Source organism: Achroia grisella, unplaced genomic scaffold (genome assembly GCF_030625045.1).
Source record: "Achroia grisella isolate CSIRO2021 unplaced genomic scaffold, CSIRO_AGI_Agris_v1 utg402, whole genome shotgun sequence".
In the NCBI taxonomy this organism is placed as follows: Eukaryota; Metazoa; Arthropoda; class Insecta; order Lepidoptera; family Pyralidae; genus Achroia; species Achroia grisella.
Genome location: NW_026712841.1, coordinates 3,279,965 through 3,304,015, shown reverse-complemented (window position 1 = coordinate 3,304,015; position 24,051 = coordinate 3,279,965). Strand labels below are relative to the sequence as shown.

The following is a 24,051-nucleotide window of genomic DNA, read 5'->3' as shown; positions in this document are numbered from 1 at the left end:
AACGTTGTTACCCAATATACGGTTTCAATTATTCTGGTAGGATAAGGAACCAAGAAAACTGTCTGGCAATTTAGGAAACTCAGTTTAATGGTTCTCTCAATAATATATATAAAGTTCAGCTTTATTAAAATGACGTAAGTTTATTTATAAAATAGTATACTTTAGGGGGGTCCGGCGGGGGGTTGGAACCACACTAAGTGTCTGGAAATGAGCAGCGCAAGTTATAATAATGCTACGAACAATATATGAAAATATTGAGTTTCTTAAAATAACGAATTTGATATGAAATTTTTTACACCTTTGTTACCTGTTACCTGCCAAAGGAACCACGATCCAGGTTTTATGTTTGGGGATCGTTCTTACCTGTGTTGGGGACACACATACAAGAACTTTCACGTTTACTAATATGACGTATGTCTGGCCGTCGTGGGCTCTTGCTCTATTAATTTCGATAAGAGCTGCATGACAACGGACATTACGCGAAATTGTGCGGGTTCTAATAGACACTAGTTACGCTCATGAATAGCTGCAAGTGAAGGCAGGGTAATAGTTTCATAAATATTTAAATTTAAGTACTTTAAAATTTTGTGGTATAGACCTAGTACAGATATCTACTTCGTGGTATATCACTGTAATAATATTTAATAGTAATATACTATTAAATTAACCCATTATGTTCAAATGCAAATTAGATTAATGATATCTATACACAAATTGAAATTTAACGACTGTTGTCCCTTTGAATTACAAAAGAGGTATATAATTTTACTTATAATTAGTACTTGACTGTGTCGAATAGTAAATACGGTCGTGTGACGTCGCCCGTTTGTTGTCGAGGCTGACTGGCATACGTCTCTAGAATTAATTACGACCGACACTCAGTTGCCGAACTGAGTGACTATAATTTTATGACGCTACGAAAACCGCAACCACAACATTTGGCGTAACAAATGTAACCAATCGACGCCTCCCTTGATTGAATCATTCAGCATTCGGCCGTTATACTGTACGCTCGCGCTTTTCCTTTCGATATAAACGTTGCTCTATCGCGAGTGTTTCTACAAGACTGATAAGATTATTACATCACAGTGATAAGAATCTACAGGGAATATTTTTCCTTGCTCAAATATTAGTGTATAAAATGCATCCACAGTAATAATAGGTTTTGTAAACACAGTGTTATAGTGAATTGTTTGTGGTCGTTTGTCGGATGTCGGATGTGCACTATGGCTACGAAGAGAACACTGAAGATAACAGTGGTCGGAGACGGTATGGTAGGCAAGACTTGCCTGCTGTACGTGTACACTAAAAATGAATTTCCTAAAGAATACGTGCCTACAGTGTAAGTAGTTTTCTAAGTCTTTGTCAGCGGCAACTAGGATAGACGGACGATGTTCGTTAGCCGCTACGTGAGGCCGAGCCACTAAATTAGCGGATAGATGTTGAAATGTTGTTATCATTACGTGGTTATAGTGACGTCACAATATAACATTCCATAAATTTATACGGACATTATTGTGCGCAATGAGTAGTATACTCACTGGTTTTCTCAGTTTACCTTTTATGAAGTCACTATAGCAATATAGGTAGGTACAATATAATTTTGTGAGTCATATATGTATAATACAAACAGTTAACTATATGATGGAATTAAATTACCTACATACAATCTTAATATATCTAAGCAATAGATTTTTATCGAAATATGAAATATCTTGTGCTGCCTCTTTTGTATCTTGTATCTAATCAAATGTCAGCTTGATATCATAATGCCTACTTACCTACATATATTCAAAAATACGGCTGTCTTGGTTAAGCGCGTGATTTCATTTCCTTTGCTTCAATTGAACTATTACGTACAAGGCTACATGAGTTTATGACTTATATAGTTGTCTTATTTATGATAGAAATCCAGACGGTGATATTCGTAAGTGATTTCTAGTCAAGTCATTGATACTACTTTTCATAAATTACAGGTATAACCTTATCGGCATATTTTTTTTATTGGATTGTTTGGGCTATTGTCAGATGTGTAGCACCTGTAGCACTGCGACCTACATAGATCTATTGTGCTCGCCCTTTTCAGAGTTCGCTACCTAGACCCGTCAGAGACAAGAATTGAAGGATATTCTTAGGAGCGATCGTTTTTATCTCCTCGGGAAAGAGTGTAAACTTTCCAAAGGAGATATTTCGTTTATGCATGAGTGGGCTCCAACCACATAGGATGTGAAGCGGCGTTTCCTCTTCAGTTTGGCAGAATCTGCAGATACTTGTCGTGCATAGGACTAGTTTAGCCATATGCTTGTTTAATTTGCAGTATCCTGTGAGGGCCCTAGTCATCATGCATATGTTGTTTTTACTCAATAGCAGTAGTCTATTGGAGTATTTGTTCGAGAAGCCCGATATTAGGTCTTTTGAATGTGTTAATCCTGGCATTTCTTGCCAGTGATTCAGTGCTTTTCGTTTGGTTATTAATTTGAGATGTCCCAGTTTTAGGCAACGAGGCACACCACAGAAGGGTTCGGGGCCCAGTTGGACGGTTTTTGCCCCTAACTTTGCCAGATGGTCGGCATTCTCATTGCCTTCAATATTTGAATGCCCGGGGACCCATCTCAGTATAATATTATTTCTGCTTCCTACTTCATTTAGTAGCAGGATACAGTTTCTAATAAGTTTAGAACGGATTTCGTACGAGTTAAGTGCTAGTAGAGCAGCTTGACTGTCCGAATAAATGTATATGTTCTGATTGATGTAGTTGAGGCTTAGGATTACTTCCAGACATCTAATTAAGGCGTAAGTCTCTGCCTGAAAAATTGAGGCGTATTTTCCTAAGCCTATATAGTTGCAGATTTTGGGTTTTACACCGCATATTCCACATCCTACATCATCTCCTATTTTGGACCCGTCTGTTAACCAGACTAGGTCATATCGGCATATACCTACGTATAGCATTTATCGACTCTTTTCCGTATTTAATTTTTGTGTAAATATTTGACAGCCTGAGAATATAAATTATTTTATGTTTAAATTAATAAGCATATGAATATAATAGTGTGATTACATTGATTTGCTTTATCGGTCTTTCGTAACCGTCATCGAAACCTTATATTATGTTATATTTTGAACCTATGGTGTTCGGAAACATGGGCATATCCTATGTTTCCGAACACCATAGGTTCAAAACAGTGTTTGTTTATTCGTATAATTATCCTTACGATACGATCACTGTATTACAGTATCATCTATAATACTACGTACCATCTAATAAATAAATATATTGTAGTATTCATTTTAAAACTCTTAACCACGATTTTTCAAATGTATATATCCTCACAATTTTGATGAAATCATTTGTTATGTTTACATGATGCCGAGCTAATAGGTATAATACGGATAAAAATAAAAATAAATTTATTATCGGAAAACAGTATATTGTTAGTACGTATACCTATGTAATATAGTACACAACTACACACTTAGGTGCTACCATCGTATAGAACAAAATAACATTATTCGGAAATATATATATTTCCAAAAGAATTTTTTTACAACTTAGAACATTATTTCTAGAACTTCTGAGAGTTCTAAGAGACTTCTGATAGAATGAAAAATTATTTTCCCCCGCAAAATTTATGATTTTTGCGAAGCTATTGTGGAAATATTATTTTTTGCAATAATACCTCTAATCTTGCGTCGTGTTTTTTAAAAAAAAAAATATCACAAACTTCATGTTTAAAACCTTCTAATTTCTTGATTTCTACTTGCAGATAGCCGTATCAAATCATACATAGGTATATGATACTTTCATAGTGTAGCAGTATTAAAAAAAACAATCTCTTCAAATAAATTTGTTACCGAGGGCAAAATATTAGTTTTCCTATTTTTGTTTTTGTTTTGTCTTTATGTTTCTGTTCAAAGATTATGATCTGAAGGAATGGAAAGTACCTATAAATATATTTTATGGTTAGTGTAGAAAAGTGGACAAAATCTACTAGGTATTATATCTTAGTCAAAATATGATATTTTTTATATCATATTTTGTATTATTTTATTTATATCATGATACAACAAATGCAATCAGTCACTTATAATATACATAAATTATAAAGAGGTTTAAGGTATGACGTATTAAATTATTTATATTTACTATTAAACAGAAGTGGACACATACAATGACTAATATTTCAATGGTGGTATGAGTAATTTGAGCGTCTATACATACCGAAATCATAAGTATAAGTATTTATGTACCTACCTAAATACTTCATTGGTGCGTAGCATCTCGGTCATGACTTGAAAACCGGACGATATCATGACCGAAACACAAATAGACCTACCTGTTTGGTTTGTTCGTAGTAATATTTATTCAGATGATAAGAGCAACTACCTATAAGGTCAAGGCTATATATTAGGTACGTACACACCCATTCTAAGTCAACGTGTGCGTGTGCGTGGAGCCCATATCTATGCTAAATACTACTTACTATCGTATAGTTATAAGATAATAGATGTAAACTAATTGAAATAACATTATGTAACCTATATTATACCTTCTACAACACCTATAACACCTTCAAACTACATTATAATTAAATTTACGACTATGGTGTTGTGGTGGCCCGTGTGATTGTATTCTCTAAATTTCTAATAAGCTTGAATTCAATGACAGCTTCTTCCTCTATCACACTTGTGAACTACTACTGTCTGTGGGTTTGCTCAGGTTATAGTTAGACACAAACACTGTTAAATTATTACAACTTATTCCCTAAAAATACCTACCTGAGGCATTTTTAGGAAGTAATATTTTTGGTATATTAAAAAACTTACAGTTTAATTCGGATAACTGAGCCCACGTTGGTCTTAACAGAACCAGTCTTTGATTCCTATTATTACAATAAAATACGGAATGATACAAAATGAATACGACGATGTTTGCAGCTAATGGCAGAATCTAATATTGGACAGGTACCCGCTGGGCATTGCGAGCAGCACTCCCTATTTATAAAGTCAAATATGTCGCTGTACTGTCATATTGTTCACTCGTGAACAGCACCATACAGCCGTCGTCACCGTTTCCTTCATGAAACTAGACACACACCTATAGCTAGTCCAACTTCCTTGCTATTCTAAGCAAATATACTCGTATATACTTAATATGTGACGCAGACAATAACTATATAGAGACTAATATATACATAGAACTTTAATACTCAACTTAATTGTTTAACATTGTTTAATGGTAGAGGATTAACCATGATGGTTTCTAGAGTGGTATGGCACGTGTCGGTCGGCCTGACAAGTTTACTTGGTTAACAATGAGCCATTTATCAACAATTCCCCTGTCTCCACTGATTGCTATTTGGTACACGTTTCTAATTAAGTACCTATATCATACGATCTTCTAATAGGATTGGTACTAAATATCAACATATAGTATATATGTGTATTTTCGAAGTAACTATCACCGACAATATATATATGTTGATATTTAGGCCCGATCCAGTAGTACCTACCTATTTATTGATGTTGTTGAGTCTCTAACACACTACTTATGTGCCAAATTTCATTAGAATCCGTCCCGTATGTTTTGCGTGAATAAGTGACAAATAATATAATCGTCCATCAAACCTCGTAAACTTTCGCATTTATAATATTAATATAGGATGTTTTTAATAGGTTCGATAATTATACTGGTAACGTGACGGTGGACGGAGAAGAAGTAGAATTATCATTATGGGACACAGCTGGACAAGAAGACTACGAAAGATTGAGGCCTCTCTCATATAACAACGTAAGTTTGAAGACGTTCCTCTTCTTGAAATATTAAACGTATTGAAAAATAATTTATTAAGGCAGTGGACTGATTGTACGAACATCGAATATATATTTTCCCTTTGTTACAGTCACAATTATGAATTCCATTTTGATACACAATAAAGAATATCAAGGAACAGCCCCTCGTCCGTTCGGGTCTAATTAAGCCAATTAAATTAATTACCTCAAGTGATAGGTTACCACATTCAGTAGATATCGTAGCTTTTAGTAGGTACTAGTGGCTTTTCATATCAAAAAAAAACTTTTAGTTGGCAGAATTATATTGGACCTAGACAGACATACAGACTTTACCCTGGCACTTGCACCATTTCTAAAGTTTATAACATAGTGTGTGTATGATTGGCTCCATATTATTATTTCAATTGATCTGAAATGTTGTTAGGTGACAAACGCATCTACGGAAGAATTATATAATATTTATAGTATACTTATTTGAATTATGATCAAAAATATACAAATAATGTAGCGCTTGTAAACAAACTACATAGGTACCTACTCAGAATAGATCAGAAGTTATGGAAAGTGTCTGTATGGAGACAGGATTGTGTGTGATTTAAGAAACGGCAATTTCTTGCATTAAAGACTAAACATTGCCCCAGCCTATATAGTGTCTTATGATACATAGTGTCAATTTAAAAGATATAGATTAACACTGTCCGTACTTACAGTTATATATTAATATATCTTTTTTCTAAAAAGTCAAACGAAAGTTCAAACCCTAACGAAATTTTATTTAATTGAAATATTATCGCATAATATATTTATATAGATACAATATATAATGACGAACTCGGTGGTCTAGCGATTTAGCACACCGCTTTACTTCAAATGGTGGGTTCGATTCCTCGCAGAATGCAAAGATTTGTGAATATAATTGTTTGTATTGGTCTGGGTATTTTTTATATATACATACATTATGTATAAAATATTTTCCTAAGTATTTCTATGAGGTGTATAGCACTCATAACACAAACTCTGCTTAACTTGATTTTTATGATAGTTAAAAAATAATCCTCGTACAAATCGCATGCTGAATCCATTCAATCGTCTTCATTAATTTATATAAATACCTATTGTTATTAAGGTGACAATAATGCATTGATCATACATTAATTATGTATTGCAGACAAGTTGCTTCCTAGTATGTTACTCGATCGACAATCGCTCCTCATACGACAACGTCGTGCATAAGTGGTATCCGGAGTTAAAGCATTTTAGTTCTGCGGTTCCCATTGTATTAGTAGGTGAGTATAGTTTGATTCTAATTGCGTACTGAAGCTTCCTATTGCGTACTAACTAAATATTTTGTTTCATACACTAGACCTATCTCGTAATAACGATAGTTAGAAAAGCTTTTAATTATGAATTATAATAGGAATAATTTAATTAGTTAATTGATTTGAATTAGTGCACAGATGGGTAGCGATAAGTCATCACAATTGTACAGCTGTTTAATTATTAATCGGTTAATTGAAAAAAAATAAGCTTATTCCTTACTTTAGACTGTGTAATATAGTGTATAAAGTTTTCTCCATTTAGTTTGATTTGAGTCAGTTAATATTGCAGTATTCACCGCTATGCAATCAAAAAGCTATACTGGTCCGTATTCATGAGACTAATTTCCGTTGTCACATGTTTCACGAAATGTCGATGCACAGTTGTGTACGTTCGTCAACAAACTAAATAAGTATTTTCCTTATGTAGTAGGTAGGTAACTACTAAATTCAATTAATATTATCGTATAATTATTAATTTACCATACCGTTTATTTATAATTCTTATTTGTCCGTTTCAGCTACAAAACTCGATTTACGGTCGAGCAATAAAGTAGTTATAACAAACCAGGAAGGAAAGAAATTAAAAAAGAAAATACGGTAAGTGGTGGAGAGGAGCTGTCTACCTCATTTATTTTATACTAGCTTTCCGGCCGCGCTTTCGCCCGCGTGGACTATAGGTTATCTATCGCGCGATTAAAGATAAATGCTCAGTAGAGGGATGTTATATAGCTTAAACCTTCATCTTGAGTGAATCTATATATTCTGTCTATTAAAAAAAACGCATCAAAATCCGCGTAATTTATCATTGTGTATTTGTATGCTTTTGTTTAAGATGAGCCACGCATTTGTGATCTATTGGTGCATGTTAAGTAGTTAGTACACATAGATAGGTATTGAGGTATAAAGGAAATGTAGGAATTAATTGTAGATATCAAAGTGTGTTGGTCCTTTTATTACCCTTTCAAGATTGAATAACTTAATGAAAGTAGACGTGAAAATAAATTGTGATACGACGAACATAAGCTATCTTCTGATATATAAAAAAAAACATATAAAATAACGGTAACCAGCTACAATGTTTTAAATGTTATAAATATTTAATTTTGTGACATTCATCATTAGCGCTGTATCGCCTGCGATAAGAGTTGATAATAATTGCCGGCGTTCGCACATGATAAATCTCGCTGCCTCACAAATTTTCACTTTTAACGAAAAATGTAGCTAAATTACATTTTTTTATTCTTCCCTTATCCTGCGCGATAACGCCGTACACTTCTGATATAATGTTAAACAATAAAATTGTTAAAACTGTTTAAAATAGATATATTACATATGTATATACCTACTTATACATCAATCGGTGGGGTGACAGGCACTTACCTGTAAACGTATATTTTATATCAATAAAATGTATGTGAAAAAAAGTGTGTAAAATGTATCCTCTATATGCCTATATATTCCTAAACCCTTAATCCCTTTGGTGAGTTATTTTATATATCGGGACGGTTCCTGGTTAAAAAATATATGATAGTCGTATACATATTAATTATATGACGGCCTGGGTGGTTTAGCGGTTAATCACACCCGCTTACTTCCAAAGGTCGTGAATTCGATTCTTCGCACAGCATAAAAAATTGTATTTGGTTATAGGCATGATTATTTGTATTTATATTGATCTGGGTGTTTCCTAAGTATATTTAGAAAAAATATTTATATCAGTTGTCCAATACTCATAACAGTCATGAACAGTCCTGGGATTATTATTAGATATTTATAGGTTACCCACTATAATATGAATTTTATTGTTTCAGTGCCGTCAAATTGATGGAGTGTTCAGCCTTAGAACGTGTTAATATGGATGAGGTGTTTGAGGAGGCCGTCCGCGCCGCCCGCCGCAAGAAACCCATCACCAAACGTACCTGTCAGTTCCTATAACGTATACAACTTGGAACTATGGAATGAACTCCGAATGGAAGGAGGTCCTCTACAAAAAATATGATGATTCCAAATGAAGATGATTATGACATCCGCATGAATCACCAATATTGTACCTATGGATACATGATTAAGCTCCACGAGGTACACGTCATACAACTACTTTACTGCCCTCACGAACAAGGTGTTGACTGCCAACAGATTATATACCTAATATGTTGTTATTTTGTATCTATTTCCAATAATACTTAAGTATCTATGTTAAAGATTATTAGATAATAATGAGCTTTTCGAAGTTATAATATATATTGAAATTTGTAAATAATTATAGAGCAAGAATTAGTAAATAGATATCTGAATAAATTGACATGTTAGAAATGGTGAAGTCCAGGAAATGGCTTATCCTTTGATTTCTTATAGTTATAAAATTATTATTTATAACATTATATAAATGTTAATTAAGATAATAGAGTTTTATTTCTAAAATTATATAACTACAAGTGTAAGAGTATACGCTAAAATAATAATAAATATACATTCGATTAATAAACAGAGGCATTGTCAACCGTCGAGATTGTGGTGAACGCAATACTAATTGAAACATGTTATTATAGTAAGTATTATTTATTTCATTAAAATAAAAAAAATCAGAAATGATTTCGATCAACATGAAAAATAACAAATGGAGTGGTGTAACTGCCTAAGATAACGCTGGCGCAGGAGTATATAAGGATGATGTCAGTTAGCTAATCCATATACTACATTTCATATCACTTAGCTAATCCATGTAGTAGGTATACATTTTGGCCACAGGGGTGGTTACGGCCTTGTGATAACTCTCGGGAGGTTCGCGAGTGTTCTATGTGCCTCCCATTTGTAGCAACACAATAATGAGAAGAGGTATGCATAGGCGGACCAGCGCCATCAGAGTTACAAAAGATTGCTCGCGCATTCGCTGTTTAAGGTCTATTGATATTAAACGTCATATTGCGATTTTGCCATTATTCCAGTAACTTAAAAATCATGGTGTTGTTGGTTTAGCGCTTCATTAGTCGATGAATAAAAAATGAATGAATTATCGAAATACTGGGAAAAGAAGTCAAAACTTTATCGTTTAAAATCAAGTACGATGTTTCAAAACATTTTCAATATATCACTATTATATTGTTTTTTTCTGTAGGTACCATTATACTATTAAAAAAAAATACCTAAATGTTAGCAATATTAACTTTAGACATTTCTTGATTGTGATAGATATTTATAATACTTATACCACTTTACTAATTATTTTATAGTATCACAGAGAAAGCGATTAGCCATTCACTATTCCCGGGCTGTTCACTATGCCCGGACTTCTCCTTCATTACATAGTATAAAAGAAAGTCGCTGTCGCTGTCTGTCCTTATGTATGTTTAAATCTTTAAAACTACGCAACGGATGTGGAAGCTGTTTTTTATATAAATAGAATAATGCAAGAAGAAGGTTTATATATGTATCTAATACATGTACACAAAATAAAAGTAGCCTAAGTTACTCCTTATTAGGTATATCAGCTACCTGTCAAAACAAGTCCCGTCAAAATCGGTCCAGCCATTTCAGAGATTAGCCGGAACAAATAGACAGATAAAAATTGTAAAAAAAAAATGGTGTCTGTACCGTATTTATATTTTTATGCCCGGTTATTTCAATGTTACAAACAGACATTCCAATTTTATTTATATGTATAGATGATGCTAGTAAGAGAGAAAACTGCATATGCAGTAAAAGTAGATAAGAGAGAGAGAGAAAATGTAAGAAATTGGTTCAAGACTAATTTCTTACATCAATATACTTACATAGTAGCGGCCAATAATTACGTGGGTACGGTATGGTGGTATGGTATGAATGTCTCATGGAAAAGAAGTTAGCAAACAGACTTTTTTAAATATACACGACGTCAGTGTACTATCATTTTAGCAGTCCGCCTTATCCCAGTAGCCGTAGGTTCGATTACACGCACTAATCGCACAATCGTATCTATTCATGGATTGGATGGTTTGTATTCATAGCTGGGCATTAACTCGTTAATCCATTGATCGTTAATTAACGAAGTTAACATTTTGATTAACGGATTAATTTTTAAGTTAACTTTTAAAAATGTTAACGGACACGTTAATTTCCGTTAATATGCAGAAGTCCGTTAATCGTTAATCCAATGCCTACTATTTACCGTATGGAACCGCGGCGCTGTGTAAAAATCAGGTTCAATAACAAAAAAGCTCCAAGCTTCTCTTTAAAGAATAAAACGAAAAATCTCAATAAAATGTGGCTGGACATAAAATCAAATGACTCAACAAATTGATATAAATCTGTTTATTAAATATAATACTGTTTTACCCTCAAGAGATTTTAACACCATAACGAGCCTTGTTTTCAGACGAGAACTGCAACATGTTAATGTTCATAAAGGAGAATATGCATCTTATGCCCCGACGATTAAATTACTCATTTGAATTATTATTATTAGTATTTTGTTTTGTTCCTAACTTTTTAACTTCCAGGACCTAAACCAGCAGGTTTTATAAATTCACTAACGCAGCGATATAAAAATGCAATTTTACACATATTAACGGATTAACGATTAAGGTTAACTTGCGTTAATTCTTCTGAAATGTAACGCTTTAACGTTTAACGAAGCTAACTTTTTTGTAGCGGATTAACGATTAACGAAGTTAACTATTTGATTAACAGTGCCCAGCTATGTATGCGTGTGCCTGGGTATGATGTTTTGTATGAAATTTGGTACAAAACATATATGGATCTAAGTATTACTCTTAGTTGTATAGACTTATTTAATGCTTGAAACAAGATCTGCTTAGCTTGGGACTAGATAGCGGAGTGTTTGGCTTATTATAGAGCCACTTATAATAACAGTCACAAAAATATGTAATCTTAAAGTAAATAGAGATATTAAGATATTTTGACGAATTAATTGCGAAGTTATACAGTATGTACCTACATGGAAACATTCTTTGTATAATAACTTCGTAGCATCCGGACTACCAGGAAATAATAACAGTTCCTTGTATCTCATTTTCTTGTTTTGGAAAATATGTACTTGTTTGCTACCAATGTTTTGTTCTGACGACAAAGAAATATTGTAAGGGTATATTTGTATAAACAAGGGAATACTAAAATCGTTGAGATTGTGGTTTGTCTATTTTTTTTTTGTGTATAACTATTAAATTTTAGTAGTAATGGTGACGTAAAATAAGTTTATACGGTGAGTACGTATCAAATTTATAATTGTTTACATTCATATATTATTTATGATCCCTTAATATCACGGTAAATCCGTTTAAATAATGTGACACTATGCTAAAAAGACTTAATATCGAGTACTTGAACGAGAAAAAAATCCGAGTAGGTCATAATTCACTTGTAATCTGAATGACTTACCGACTTAGTAATCGTAGTTATTATGTTTATTTTAAAATTACATTCACAACATATAATAACACTCACTAATTTAATAATTTAAAGCAAAGGGTTCCTTTTTGGTTTCTGCAAGTTTCTATTTACCAACTTATCGAATCTACTGTCAATTACAAGTTGCTCATTTAAGGAATCGGATAACATGAACTTTGGATTTGCTTGTATAAGTATGTCCTATAAATATTAATTGCCTTATAAAATTAAGTTATGTACCTATATATAATTTGTAAATATATAAAATTAATAAGTGTTAGTTTATGTGCGGCCTGGCAAAAATACATTTAATTTAAATTGGGTTGTCGCAACATCAATCGGTTTCAACCGAATTTAGTACAGATGTTTTCTAAAGTCCGGAACAATGATATAGGGAAGCAGGGAACAGATTGTCACCAAAATAACAATCTGTTTCGTTACCATACCATCAGATTCGTTTCACTTTCGTTTGTATATCGAATAAGTATCGCAAGATTGATTCGATGTTATTAAGTATCAAAACAAAAGTAGTACTAACTTGTATGGCAATATCTTTAGATAGAATCATTCTGCCACCGAACGCTACTAAGTGCGCTCGCGCTTTGTTTTATAATATACATGTTCTATCGTAAGCGTTCCTACAAGGCTGATAAGATTATACGTCACAGTGATAAGAATCTACAAGGAATATTTTTCCTTATTTAATAATTTATTTATATAACGCACCGACAATAATAATCGGTTTGTAAAGAGTGCAATGTTATAGTGAATTATTTGTGATATTTTGTCGGATGTGTCGTGCAGTATGGGTACGAAGAGGTCGGTGAAGATAACAGTGGTCGGAGACGGTACGGTCGGCAAGACTTGCCTGCTATACGTGTACACTAAAAATGAATTTCCCGAAGAATACGTGCCTACAGTGTAAGTAGTTTTATGGTAGTATTTTAGTAGCAACTGTGGTAGACGGTATTCGTTAATCGCTAAGTAAAGCCACTGAATAGCGGAAAGTTGTTGAAATGTTGTTGGGATTGCCATAATACTAACAATATTTTATAATGACGTTACGATATAACATTCCATGAAGTGTAACTCACTGGATTTTACTGTTTACATTTTATAAAGTCACTACATGATTTTAGTGGCTTATAGTAAAAACTAGTGTTTGTTTAATTTTTGATATTTTTACCGAGATAGACTTTGTAATAAACTAACTAGGGAGGTACCTGATCTCACCTATTGCAGCCGCCAGGCACGTTGTTTTGTAAGCTGTGTTTTAAGAAGGGTTCGAGGGTAGTGAAACCACAGAATACATGGCATGATTTTTTAGTTTCTTAGGCAAAGTATGAGAAATATCGCGAGCGTCACATTATTTTTAGTTCGCGGCGCTCTTTGTTAGGTATAAGCAGTGGTTACCACTTACCATCAGGTGGGCAGCTTGTTTGCCATTATAATTACATAACAAAGCGATCGATTCTAAAATAAAAAGTACCATTACAACGAAATTCACGCCTATGACTACTCCAAAGTTGCGACTGCAGTCTTCCTGAATGGTATCGTTGTGGTGGGCAATGTGAGTAACTCAACTCAAAACATAGAAGTAATAGCTACGTAAAGGGGTGATTATCTTTTTATTAGATTAGGTACGGCTCGAGTGGACATTCTTTTTTTCAATAGTTCATTAATGAATTAAACAGTTATAATTTCCTTGGGGACACGTATGTACAATATAATTTTATATTTTGTAGTGGTAAATAAAATATTAAGGTTGTATTTCGAAATTCGGTGGCAAGTCCAAAATCATCCTTGTATTGCAACTTTCCTATGTCCTTTATATATTGCTTCGTTTAATTTATATTTAAGAATAACCCTATTTTGGTTATTTCCTGATAAACTATTATTGAGGTTTTCCCGCACTTAAGATTATTATTATTTCTACATAATATATTTTTTCAAGAGTAATAATATGATGTACTTGGTCGATGGAAAAACGACTTGTTTAGTATAAATAGTTTATTTTGTTAATATAATATTACGAATGTACAATATAGTTTTTTTTTATTTTTTTGACAATATATATTTTTCATCTTAAAGCGGCGATCGAGTGAGTAGTGATGTGCCAGTGTCACCAACAAACTCCTCCTCACAACACTATTACTAGATTGTGATGCCCAGACAACTTCTCAGTTGTGATAGTCTTGGTCCTGGTAGTCCTTTAGTGAGTAAGTCAGCTTCCATCGTTTTTGTGTCCATATATTTTACTTGGATCACTCCCTCTTTAACACTATCACGAATAAAGTGTAGTTTTAAATCGATATGTTTCGACTTCGATGTGATTATCGGATTCTCACTCAACTTTAGTGCAGCTTGGTTGTCATTAAATATTACTACAGTTTGTTGCGAAATGCCCAAGTCTTCAAATAGTCTTTTTAAGTAGATTGCCTCTTTTGCAGCTTCAGACAATGAGACGTATTCAGCTTCGGCTGTTGAAAGTGCTACACACTTTTGTTTTCTTGATGACCAACTAATACATGAGCCAGCATATTTAAAGCAATATCCAGAAAATGATTTTCTGTCCATTTTATCTGCACCCCAGTCAGCATCTGCCAGTCCATATAAATTATTTGGGCCTTTCTTTTCAAATTTTAAACCAATAGTTTTTGTACCTTTCAAATATCTGAGAATTCTTTTTGTGCATTTAAAATGTTCTTCATCATAGCTATCATTGAATTGAGATATATAGATAAAATATAAAATATAAAAAAATAAAATATAAACCTAAGAAGTCCCCTTGTCAGGACATACCGGATACTATCATATGTCATGTTTATTGGTTAATTGTCTAAAAATATAGTAACATATTTAATAATATATAGTAATATACAAAAAAAAATACTAAGAGCGTATGTTAAATACATATTAGTAGGTATGTTATGTACATTGAATAAAAATTATTATTATTATATATATGCTGCGATATGATGTATGTGTGTCAAATTTCATTCAAATTTAAATTTAAGTTTTCGTGTTAACAAATTAATATAGAATTTTGTATTCGAACAGGTTCGATAACTATACTTGTGACGTAACGGTAGACGGTGAAGAAGTAGAATTATCATTATGGGACACAGCTGGACAAGAAGGCTACGAAAGATTGAGGCCCCTCTCATATAATAAGGTAATTTTTGTTTTAAATAATCAGAAGAGGCAAGCAATCCTCTTCTTATCATCTTGGTATATATTAAATGAAACGAAAAATGTTTTAATGAGGCAGTGGTCAGGTAAACAAATGATTAGTTTGAATGAACGAATGATTTTTATTATGATGAGTTTTATCATTATTTATTTGTTTATTATGATAAATATATTTATGTATTATATGATATGTATGTTTATTCCTATATATTTGTATTACTATTTATGTATTTTACTTTTGTTTTAGATTATACAATTTGTTATTAGAATTTTATTTAGTATCTAGCCTTTGACATTTTTTTGTTTGCACCAGTTATTAACCACTCAGAACCACATATCCCACTGTTTTAGATTGACTGGAAGAGATTTCTTCTGCGGATAAGTCCATCTTTACTCACATTGTCTCTAAATTATAATATCTTTGTATTATCTGTGCAATAAAGAATATATTAACAAAACCATGCTTTTTTTGGACGTGAAACTTTGCCATCTACAACTTTCCCACAGCTGCGATTAATGCTATCATGGATCGGGTCGGATCAAAATGTGTTAATTTCTATTTCTGACTGATGAAATCTCCGATTCATCGGTGATTTCATCACTCCGATAACAAATCAAAATTTAATCTATAAGACAGCGGTGTGCTCGCCAATTTTCACGTTCGATTTAATTATACCCAGCAAAATGTAGTCAGAGCCTAATTTCGTTAATCATTCCCTCTCGTTTAATGTCCTGCCATTATCATTTTGACCTGCTTCATATTAAATTCAATACTTTGATAAAACGTAGTTATATATTTGGTTCTGTTTATTTAATAAGCAGACGGTGAAAGTAGTGGTAACCGTTAACAATTTAAAGGCAATCTTAATCAAAATCACCAAGGATATCAAATCACCTTGTGATGCCCGTGGTACAACTGATACGTTGCCATTCCGGAGTGCTAAGATGTGTTGTGTGCTCACATGCCACCCTACCCTATACCTAATTTCATTCTCTTATATCTTTCTTCAACTGAAACATTACAACATCTTAGTAGAAATAGGTGAGACAGAATTACCCAAGAAGCCCAAGGATTGTTTTTTTTTTCCTTTTTTTACAACAGTTAAAGTCTTGCAGTCTTGCTCATTGCGAACCGAACCTATTTAATAAATTTCCATAAATAACTGATGTTATTGATATAACAATATAGCATGAACATACAATCGTGATTAATATTAAATTATAATTTTGTATAATCACGAGACTAAATTGTAAATTTAATAAGGTAAGTACTGTTGTGTATTGCAGACAAATTGTTTCCTACTATGTTACTCAATTGACAAGCCCGCTTCATACAACAACGTTGTGCATAAGTGGTATCCGGAGTTAAAGCATTTCGGTCCTTCGGTTCCCATTGTATTAGTTGGTGAGTATACTGTATACTAAGTAAAAACTTACCTACTGCGGGAAACCAGCTAGCAATAAGTATCAATATATGAGTATTGATCGAATGATGCAGCAACTTACGCTAATGATATGGGCTAATAGGGCACCAATAGAGAATAATAGAGATGAGACTTGATACCAGATTAGTTCTCATCTATTACTTCTATTATATTCTCGACTATTCATAACAATGACGTTTAGCGATCTATATAAATTGCTTTTCTTGCCTCTATTACTAACAATCCTTTCGGCAATAAGTATAATAATATATTTTTAAGGGAAGAATATAGAATGGTGCACTAGCCTGCTCTAACGCTATTGTGGTCCTCCAGGATTAATCATGATGGTTTCCAGAGTGGCAGTGGACCAGACATGGCACATTTCTAGAAATAAAGAAGGTTCTAGGAGTTATCTTCACTCGCAAGTTAGAATGTTTTGCCTAGAAGGCCAGATCTCTTTTCTGTCACAAACAGAGGAGGTTTCATTATACCTATCAACCCCTGAACACAAACATTCGACTAAAACCGAGCAGATGAAGAGTTTCAGAAATTGTATTACACAAAGGATGTATGGTGCCAACTGCATACATAGGTACTTTGTGTAATGCGATCATAGCGATATCATATTTTGTGATATGGAGACCGACTCCATATCACAAAATATGTCGTAAACACAATGAACGTTTAAAGAAATAAGAACATGTTCAAAATTAAATGCAATACTTTGTTTATTTTTAATTGTAACAGTATTTGAGGCCATACTACCTATATAGTATATGCATTTCTATGTCGTCCAAAAACTACTAGTTAGAACTCCGTGGCCGTGAATATGATTTCCATTTTTAATGTCACTAATTTAAATATTTCCTTATTGTGTAGTTATACATTCAACTTATTGTCAAATGATTAGTAATTTACCGGTACGGTAATACTTAGGTACTTAATAATTATTATTTGTCTGTTTCAGCTACAAAACTTGATTTACGGTCGAAAAATGAATCAGTTATTACACGCCAGGAAGGAAAGAAATTAAAAAAGAAAATAAGGTAAATAATAATGTCTAGTGTATTTTTTGCATATTAGTAGGTAATAATAGCTTCATTGTTAATTGGTTTTTGTTGTTCTGTGGGTATACTATTTTGCAATTCTATTCTGAGGATACAGAAATTCAAATCCCAAGTAAAAAATATTTGTAAAGACTTGTTTTCGAATATGTGACCGTCGCCTATAAATACGAATCACGGACACAAAATTTATTTGTGACGATGGATGGAGTTGGTATCTTACTGGAATATGTAGGTATTTTATATTTCAAACAGATATAGTATCTATTTGAAATATAAAATACCTATTTAAAAAAAGTGACTTAAAGTTTATAAGTGCAAAAGTAACGATAAGAAGGTAGGGGAGCGTGGGATACGGTGGATCGCGGGTCATAGTGGATAGATCATTGTAGCTTTGCATATAGTGAACGCAAACACTTGCGACTCCGTGACCTTGTCGTTCTTACATTTCTTCCGCGTCCTATCTGGTCGCTATCATAATTTCAGAGATAGGATTTGCGTCGCAGAACACTAGTCGACAAGTGAGATAAAAATATTTTTTTACACGTTTTTGTAAAACCTTATTACTATTCTGTGTGCAAAGATTTTGCAAGATTTAATTATTTGTTGTGGTCTATTAGTAGAAGTTAAATAGCCATTATCCATTGTGCCCTATAAATGGATCACTGTGGATACTTTGCCATTTAATAAAAAAACTTGATTATCTAATTACTAAGTATTTGTAAGGCTATTTTTATATATCTTCTGAGTTTTGATTAAACCAATGATCAATCTGGAGCAGAAAAGGTGAAGTTATTAACCACTGTACCCCACACTCCCCTACCTACTTATTTACACGCGAACACTCCTTGGCTCCGGCAATAAACGGTAGAGATACACCTTGGGATTTTAGCGCGTAAGAGTTAGGCAGAACCTACCCGTTCGTTACCCCTATAGCGGGCGGGTCTTCATTATGGGGAAATCAGTCCCCAAGTAAAAAGTACCATCTGTTTTTATGTCTTAACACAAAAACAGATGGTACTTATGGACGTACAGTAATGTACAGAAACACATGATTGAGTGTACGAGTTTTTTTATTTTATACTTATCGAATATATTAATAAAATTGAGCCTAAAAATATTATTTTAGTTACTCTACTATAAAAAATATGTACTTAAATAATATCTAATTATGCTAAATTAACATTAATTATCTTTAATTCTATCATTTGTCATATTCATCATCACTACCGTTGTTATCATACGTGATAATGGTAATTGCCAAATTTCGCGCTTGATATATCTGGCTTCCTTACTTCAATTTTAACAAAAAATATAGTTAAGAATAGCTAATTTACATTGTTTAATATTCCCTTATCACTAGCGATAACGCCGGACTCTTTGATGAATTAAAAATACCTAGAATTTGTTAAAACAGTTTCAAAACAGGTACTCGTATGTTATAAAAATAGTAGGTATATTGTCATATTAAACAGTGAACAGATGACGACCACTTACTTTAAAAATAAAAATGACTGTATGTTTATCCTATAATCATTCCTAAAATATTAAACCAATTTTGATAAGTCTTTTAGAGATATTTTACATACCTACTTCATGGTTGGATCCTGATAAAAAAACATAAATTAGTTTTTTATATACTGTTATAAAGTTAGGAATGCCTGCGTATAGTATTTAGGATGAAGAGAAATATATTATTCAGTAGGAACATCTGATAGAAATCCTTAAATACATATTTTATAAACAATCATTTTCAGTACATAAATGAAAATAATTAATACTTACATTAAAAGATTGTACAGTGAGAGAAATCGAATCCGCGACCATCGGAAGTAAGGCGGTGGTGGTGGTAAAGAAATTTACTCTATAAAGTAATATGAATTTTATTGCTTCAGTGCCGTCAAATTGGTGGAGTGTTCAGCCTTAGAACGTGTTAATATTAATGAGGTGTTTGAAGAGGCTGTCCGCGCCGCCCTTCGCAAGAAGCCCGTCACCAAACGTACCTGTCAGTACCTATAACGTATACAACTTGAAATGAACTCCGGGTACAAGGAGGTCCCATACAAAAAATATATGATGATGATTTCCAATGAAGATGATCATGACATCTGCATAAATCAGGGTAGAGGTACACAAGCGCAACTATTTTATAGTCTTCACGAAGAAGACGTTAACTTTCGAAAATGAAACGAAAACTCTGCCGATGGATATTATGTATTGTTACTTTATCTCTATTTCCAATAATAAATATGTTAATCATTATTGGACAATTTAATTAGCTATTCGAGATTGGTAATTTGTTATATGAAAACTAATGATATGTTACAAATGGGGAAGTTGAGGAAACGGCTTATCCTTTTATTGCATACAGTAATAAAATAATTATTTATAGCATGTATGTAAACATTATTTATGATAATAGAGTTTCACTTTTAAATATAACTTCAATGTGTGTGATGAGGATAAGAACACTCTAAAATAAATAATATGTATTATTATTTATATGATCATGGTTTAAATACCTACTATATTTTTTTAATTTTAATTCGAAGTGGCTAAGTTTAGGCATAGCTAGGCATTAGACGCAGTTACCCTACGGCGGCTAGTTAAAATGATAACTAACTTCAATAAACAAATTACAAATAATACAGTTCAAAAAGTATTATAGTATTTTAGTTTAATTAGTATTTTTATAAACCCCTTTTTGTTCTCCCGTGCCATCTTTATTTCGGGACGGAACATATTTCAAACTTCGCGCACCAATGTATGTATATATGCGATATACTTACATTGGAGCGCGAAATTTTAATTTAATAGCAATTTTTTGTATATAGAAATATTTATATTTAATTTGAACATTGCCTCACGCCTCAGCAACAGTATACGCCGAGCATTAAAAGGAAGTGGATATCTAATTGGCGCCATCTTCAATATCAGAGGTTTGGCGCATTCCTTACACTATAATTGTGTTATATTTAATTTTAAAAAATCACACTATGCTATAGACCACTTTAATAAGATGCACTCTGGCATGTTCTATTAAAAATACTGAATTCAAAATAGGGACCATATATGTACGTATTCACTATTTTTAATAAAATATGAAAATCTATTTTATTATTTAAAATTAAAACTACAGTTTTTTTTTTACTTAAATTTAAAAGCAGAATAAAAACTAACGTAGTGATTACTTACTCAGTGTAAATTTGTACATACTCTATGCAATATTATCTTATCTGTGTTTAAACTGACTCTACTAAACAAAGAGTAAAGCAAGGTAATAACAAGAGTGGATGTTCCAAACGTATTGTAGAGATGTGTTAATTCATAATAAGCACGACTCGAGTTAAAATTCAGGTAACTGAAGTTAACTCGACTTCGAGTACCTACTAAGGCACGAACCCTACGACTGAATCACGCTCCCGCTCGGTCACTTAATTCGTTTATTTACCGATTTAGAATTCTCCCAATTCTAGTTTGGAGAATTCAACTCGAGTTCAGCATAACTCGAGTTCAGCACAACTCGAATTCAGCACAACTCGAGTTTCTAACTCGAACTGACACATCTACTGAATGACTACATATTGTTAAGTGCTCTGTGATTGCAATTCTATTATAGGTTAGAAGTAGAGACGTGAAGTAATAAAAATAATTTCAGCTTATTTATGTTCACTTTAAATTACACCAACACATATTTTAAAATTCGTTTTATTAAATATTTGTAATTTAAATCACAATATTCTGAAAAATAAACAAGATGAAACGAGGTTACGATTCAATGAATAATTCTTCAATTGAGATTAGTTCCTATCGTGATCAACATTTTAAGGTAACTTGTCACAATATTGATAGTAATATATATGAAAACACTGCTTGGTTTTATAAATCTTCCTTTTCAGGGTTCTAGAAATGACCAAGAACGGTTACTACGTCTATCGTCCACTTTATACATCGGAAATTTATCTTTTTATACAACAGAAGAGCAAATATATGAACTATTTTCCAAATGTGGTGATATTAGACGAGTTATTATGGGATTGGATAAATACAAAAAAACACCTTGCGGTTTCTGCTTTGTGGAGTATTATACGAGATTAGATTCAGAGAACTGTATGAGGTATGTAAACTCAAAACTCTTCTAGTTTGTTTATAGGGTGTAAATAATTTTGGTAACTTAAGTTCTAGCCTGGTATACTTACTGCCAGCATGCAAAAATATGCCTTATGTGCAGTTGTGCAGTGTGAGGTACATGTAGTACTATTTCAACAATATGGCATCTATAATGATGCCCAATATTATTTGAAAGCACTAGGAAAATAGCAACAGCAAGGTAATAAAAACAAGTTAACATACATTGAGGTAATGCAAAGGTATGGTAGGTATCCTGTTACTGTTATGCTATAACATTGCTAAAGTTACAAAATTGATACTTACTATTTTGGAAACTCATGAACAAAACCTCATAGACTGATGTAGACTTCCCTTCTTTATATATTTGAAATAAGATACAAATAAGAATATGAATTTCAGCAAGTTCTCCATCACATCTTTTACCCTGGCAACATTATCATTAATTCATTATTTACCATCAACTGTTCCTGTGTAAACAATTTACCTGACATGGTGTATTATTAGAAAAAGGAATATTCAACCTTATTACCAATCCCCTTCCCCACAATGCAATCATATTTTAACATTTTAATATTACACTATTTGTATTTTAGGTATATAAATGGTACAAGACTAGATGACAGGATAATTCGATGTGATTGGGATGCTGGTTTTGTTGAAGGTCGTCAGTATGGGCGGGGTAAAACCGGTGGCCAGGTAAATATTTCTCTATAAAATTTTCAAATGTATTGTTTATTATTATAAAATGTCATTAGTAAAAATTATTTGGATCTTACCACATTTTATATTTATTTATGGAGTTCCCAATATTTCGGCAGTGTTGCAACCACCATGATCATGGGTAAAGATAATATCGGGAACTCAGTAAATAAATATAAAACATGGTCATGATTTTTACTAATTATATGTATAAATAATGACCCCATCAAATTTAAAACAGTATATATAAAATATAAGTTTCAAGTATATATAACATGGCATGCATCAAGTTTAAATTCAACCTGTTGATAGTCTGTGAAAATTTTAATATCAAATGTATAGTTGTGTATCTCAGCAACACTATTTACCATTTATTTTCTTAAAGAGATTTATCAGATGCTGATCAATTACGATGCTAAAAGAATTTGTAGTAGGTCAGATTTCATATACACAGAAATTGGGACCTACCTTACGCCAACCAATGTGTCAGAGATTTGTTTAGGCTGAAAACATTTATTGTATCTCTCTTTTCTAGGTTAGAGATGAATACAGAACCGATTATGATGGAGGCCGTGGAGGTTATGGAAAAATAATTGCACAGAAATTTACTCCTAATACTTTAGAACGCTGATCTTGATTATTATTTTATGTGGATTATTCGAATAATTTTCACTATACCTTGTGAAAGACTGTAATATAGATAATAAGATATTATAACATTCAATCTGAAATTCTGGATGTTGCATCTGTATTAAACCTTTTTATACCAATTTAATTTATTTTCATAATAACCTACAAAAAGAAAACTAAATGCAGTTATTTTTTTTAATATATTTATTAATATTCACATAAAGATTACATTTAAAGCAATGCCAGATTAATAGAACACCTGTATTAAAAGATAGTCTTAATCAAGATATTTTTAGTTTTAATAATTATGTGACAACAGAGAATGCTACTAAAACAATAGTACCGTGAATACACATTAATTATCTAATTATGAAGAATATTTTAAATTCAACTATTGCACCTTGCCTTTGTTTACCC

The 24,051-nt window shown here is 32.5% G+C and overlaps 3 protein-coding genes across 3 annotated transcripts; all 3 read left to right on the top strand.

Moving 5' to 3' along the window:
• Positions 1-977: 977 nt before the first annotated feature.
• LOC131844617 (ras-like GTP-binding protein RhoL) lies at positions 978-9,461 on the top strand. Its single transcript, XM_059193557.1, has 5 exons — positions 978-1,342; positions 5,677-5,791; positions 6,962-7,079; positions 7,631-7,709; positions 8,924-9,461. Exons 1-5 carry the CDS (start codon positions 1,218-1,220, stop codon positions 9,045-9,047), a joined length of 561 nt encoding a protein of 186 aa, XP_059049540.1. The 5' UTR covers positions 978-1,217; the 3' UTR covers positions 9,048-9,461.
• A 3,616-nt stretch (positions 9,462-13,077) lies between these two features.
• Positions 13,078-20,426, top strand: LOC131844164 (ras-like GTP-binding protein RhoL). The gene is made up of 5 exons (XM_059192964.1): positions 13,078-13,415; positions 15,555-15,669; positions 16,974-17,091; positions 18,078-18,156; positions 20,070-20,426. Exons 1-5 carry the CDS (start codon positions 13,300-13,302, stop codon positions 20,191-20,193), a joined length of 552 nt encoding a protein of 183 aa, XP_059048947.1. The 5' UTR covers positions 13,078-13,299; the 3' UTR covers positions 20,194-20,426.
• Positions 20,427-21,715: 1,289 nt separating this feature from the next.
• LOC131844378 (nuclear cap-binding protein subunit 2) lies at positions 21,716-23,774 on the top strand. Its single transcript, XM_059193248.1, has 4 exons — positions 21,716-22,003; positions 22,074-22,291; positions 22,899-23,001; positions 23,540-23,774. The coding sequence occupies exons 1-4, from the start codon at positions 21,932-21,934 to the stop codon at positions 23,633-23,635; spliced, it is 489 nt and encodes a 162-aa protein (XP_059049231.1). The 5' UTR covers positions 21,716-21,931; the 3' UTR covers positions 23,636-23,774.
• Positions 23,775-24,051: the final 277 nt, after the last annotated feature.

Bases quoted from the DNA above. Each gene is read 5' to 3' on its own strand.
- LOC131844378 (XM_059193248.1), top strand. From the start codon at position 21,932: ATGAAACGAGGTTACGATTCAATGAATAATTCTTCAATTGAGATTAGT. The intron at 22,004-22,073 runs GTAACTTGTCAC...CTTCCTTTTCAG, and splicing joins ATCGTGATCAACATTTTAAG to GGTTCTAGAAATGACCAAGA. The intron at 23,002-23,539 runs GTAAATATTTCT...TCTCTTTTCTAG, and splicing joins GGGGTAAAACCGGTGGCCAG to GTTAGAGATGAATACAGAAC.
- LOC131844164 (XM_059192964.1), top strand. From the start codon at position 13,300: ATGGGTACGAAGAGGTCGGTGAAGATAACAGTGGTCGGAGACGGTACG. The intron at 15,670-16,973 runs GTAATTTTTGTT...TGTGTATTGCAG, and splicing joins GGCCCCTCTCATATAATAAG to ACAAATTGTTTCCTACTATG. The intron at 18,157-20,069 runs GTAAATAATAAT...TTATTGCTTCAG, and splicing joins AAATTAAAAAAGAAAATAAG to TGCCGTCAAATTGGTGGAGT.
- LOC131844617 (XM_059193557.1), top strand. From the start codon at position 1,218: ATGTGCACTATGGCTACGAAGAGAACACTGAAGATAACAGTGGTCGGA. The intron at 1,343-5,676 runs GTAAGTAGTTTT...TGTTTTTAATAG, and splicing joins AAAGAATACGTGCCTACAGT to GTTCGATAATTATACTGGTA. The intron at 5,792-6,961 runs GTAAGTTTGAAG...TATGTATTGCAG, and splicing joins GGCCTCTCTCATATAACAAC to ACAAGTTGCTTCCTAGTATG.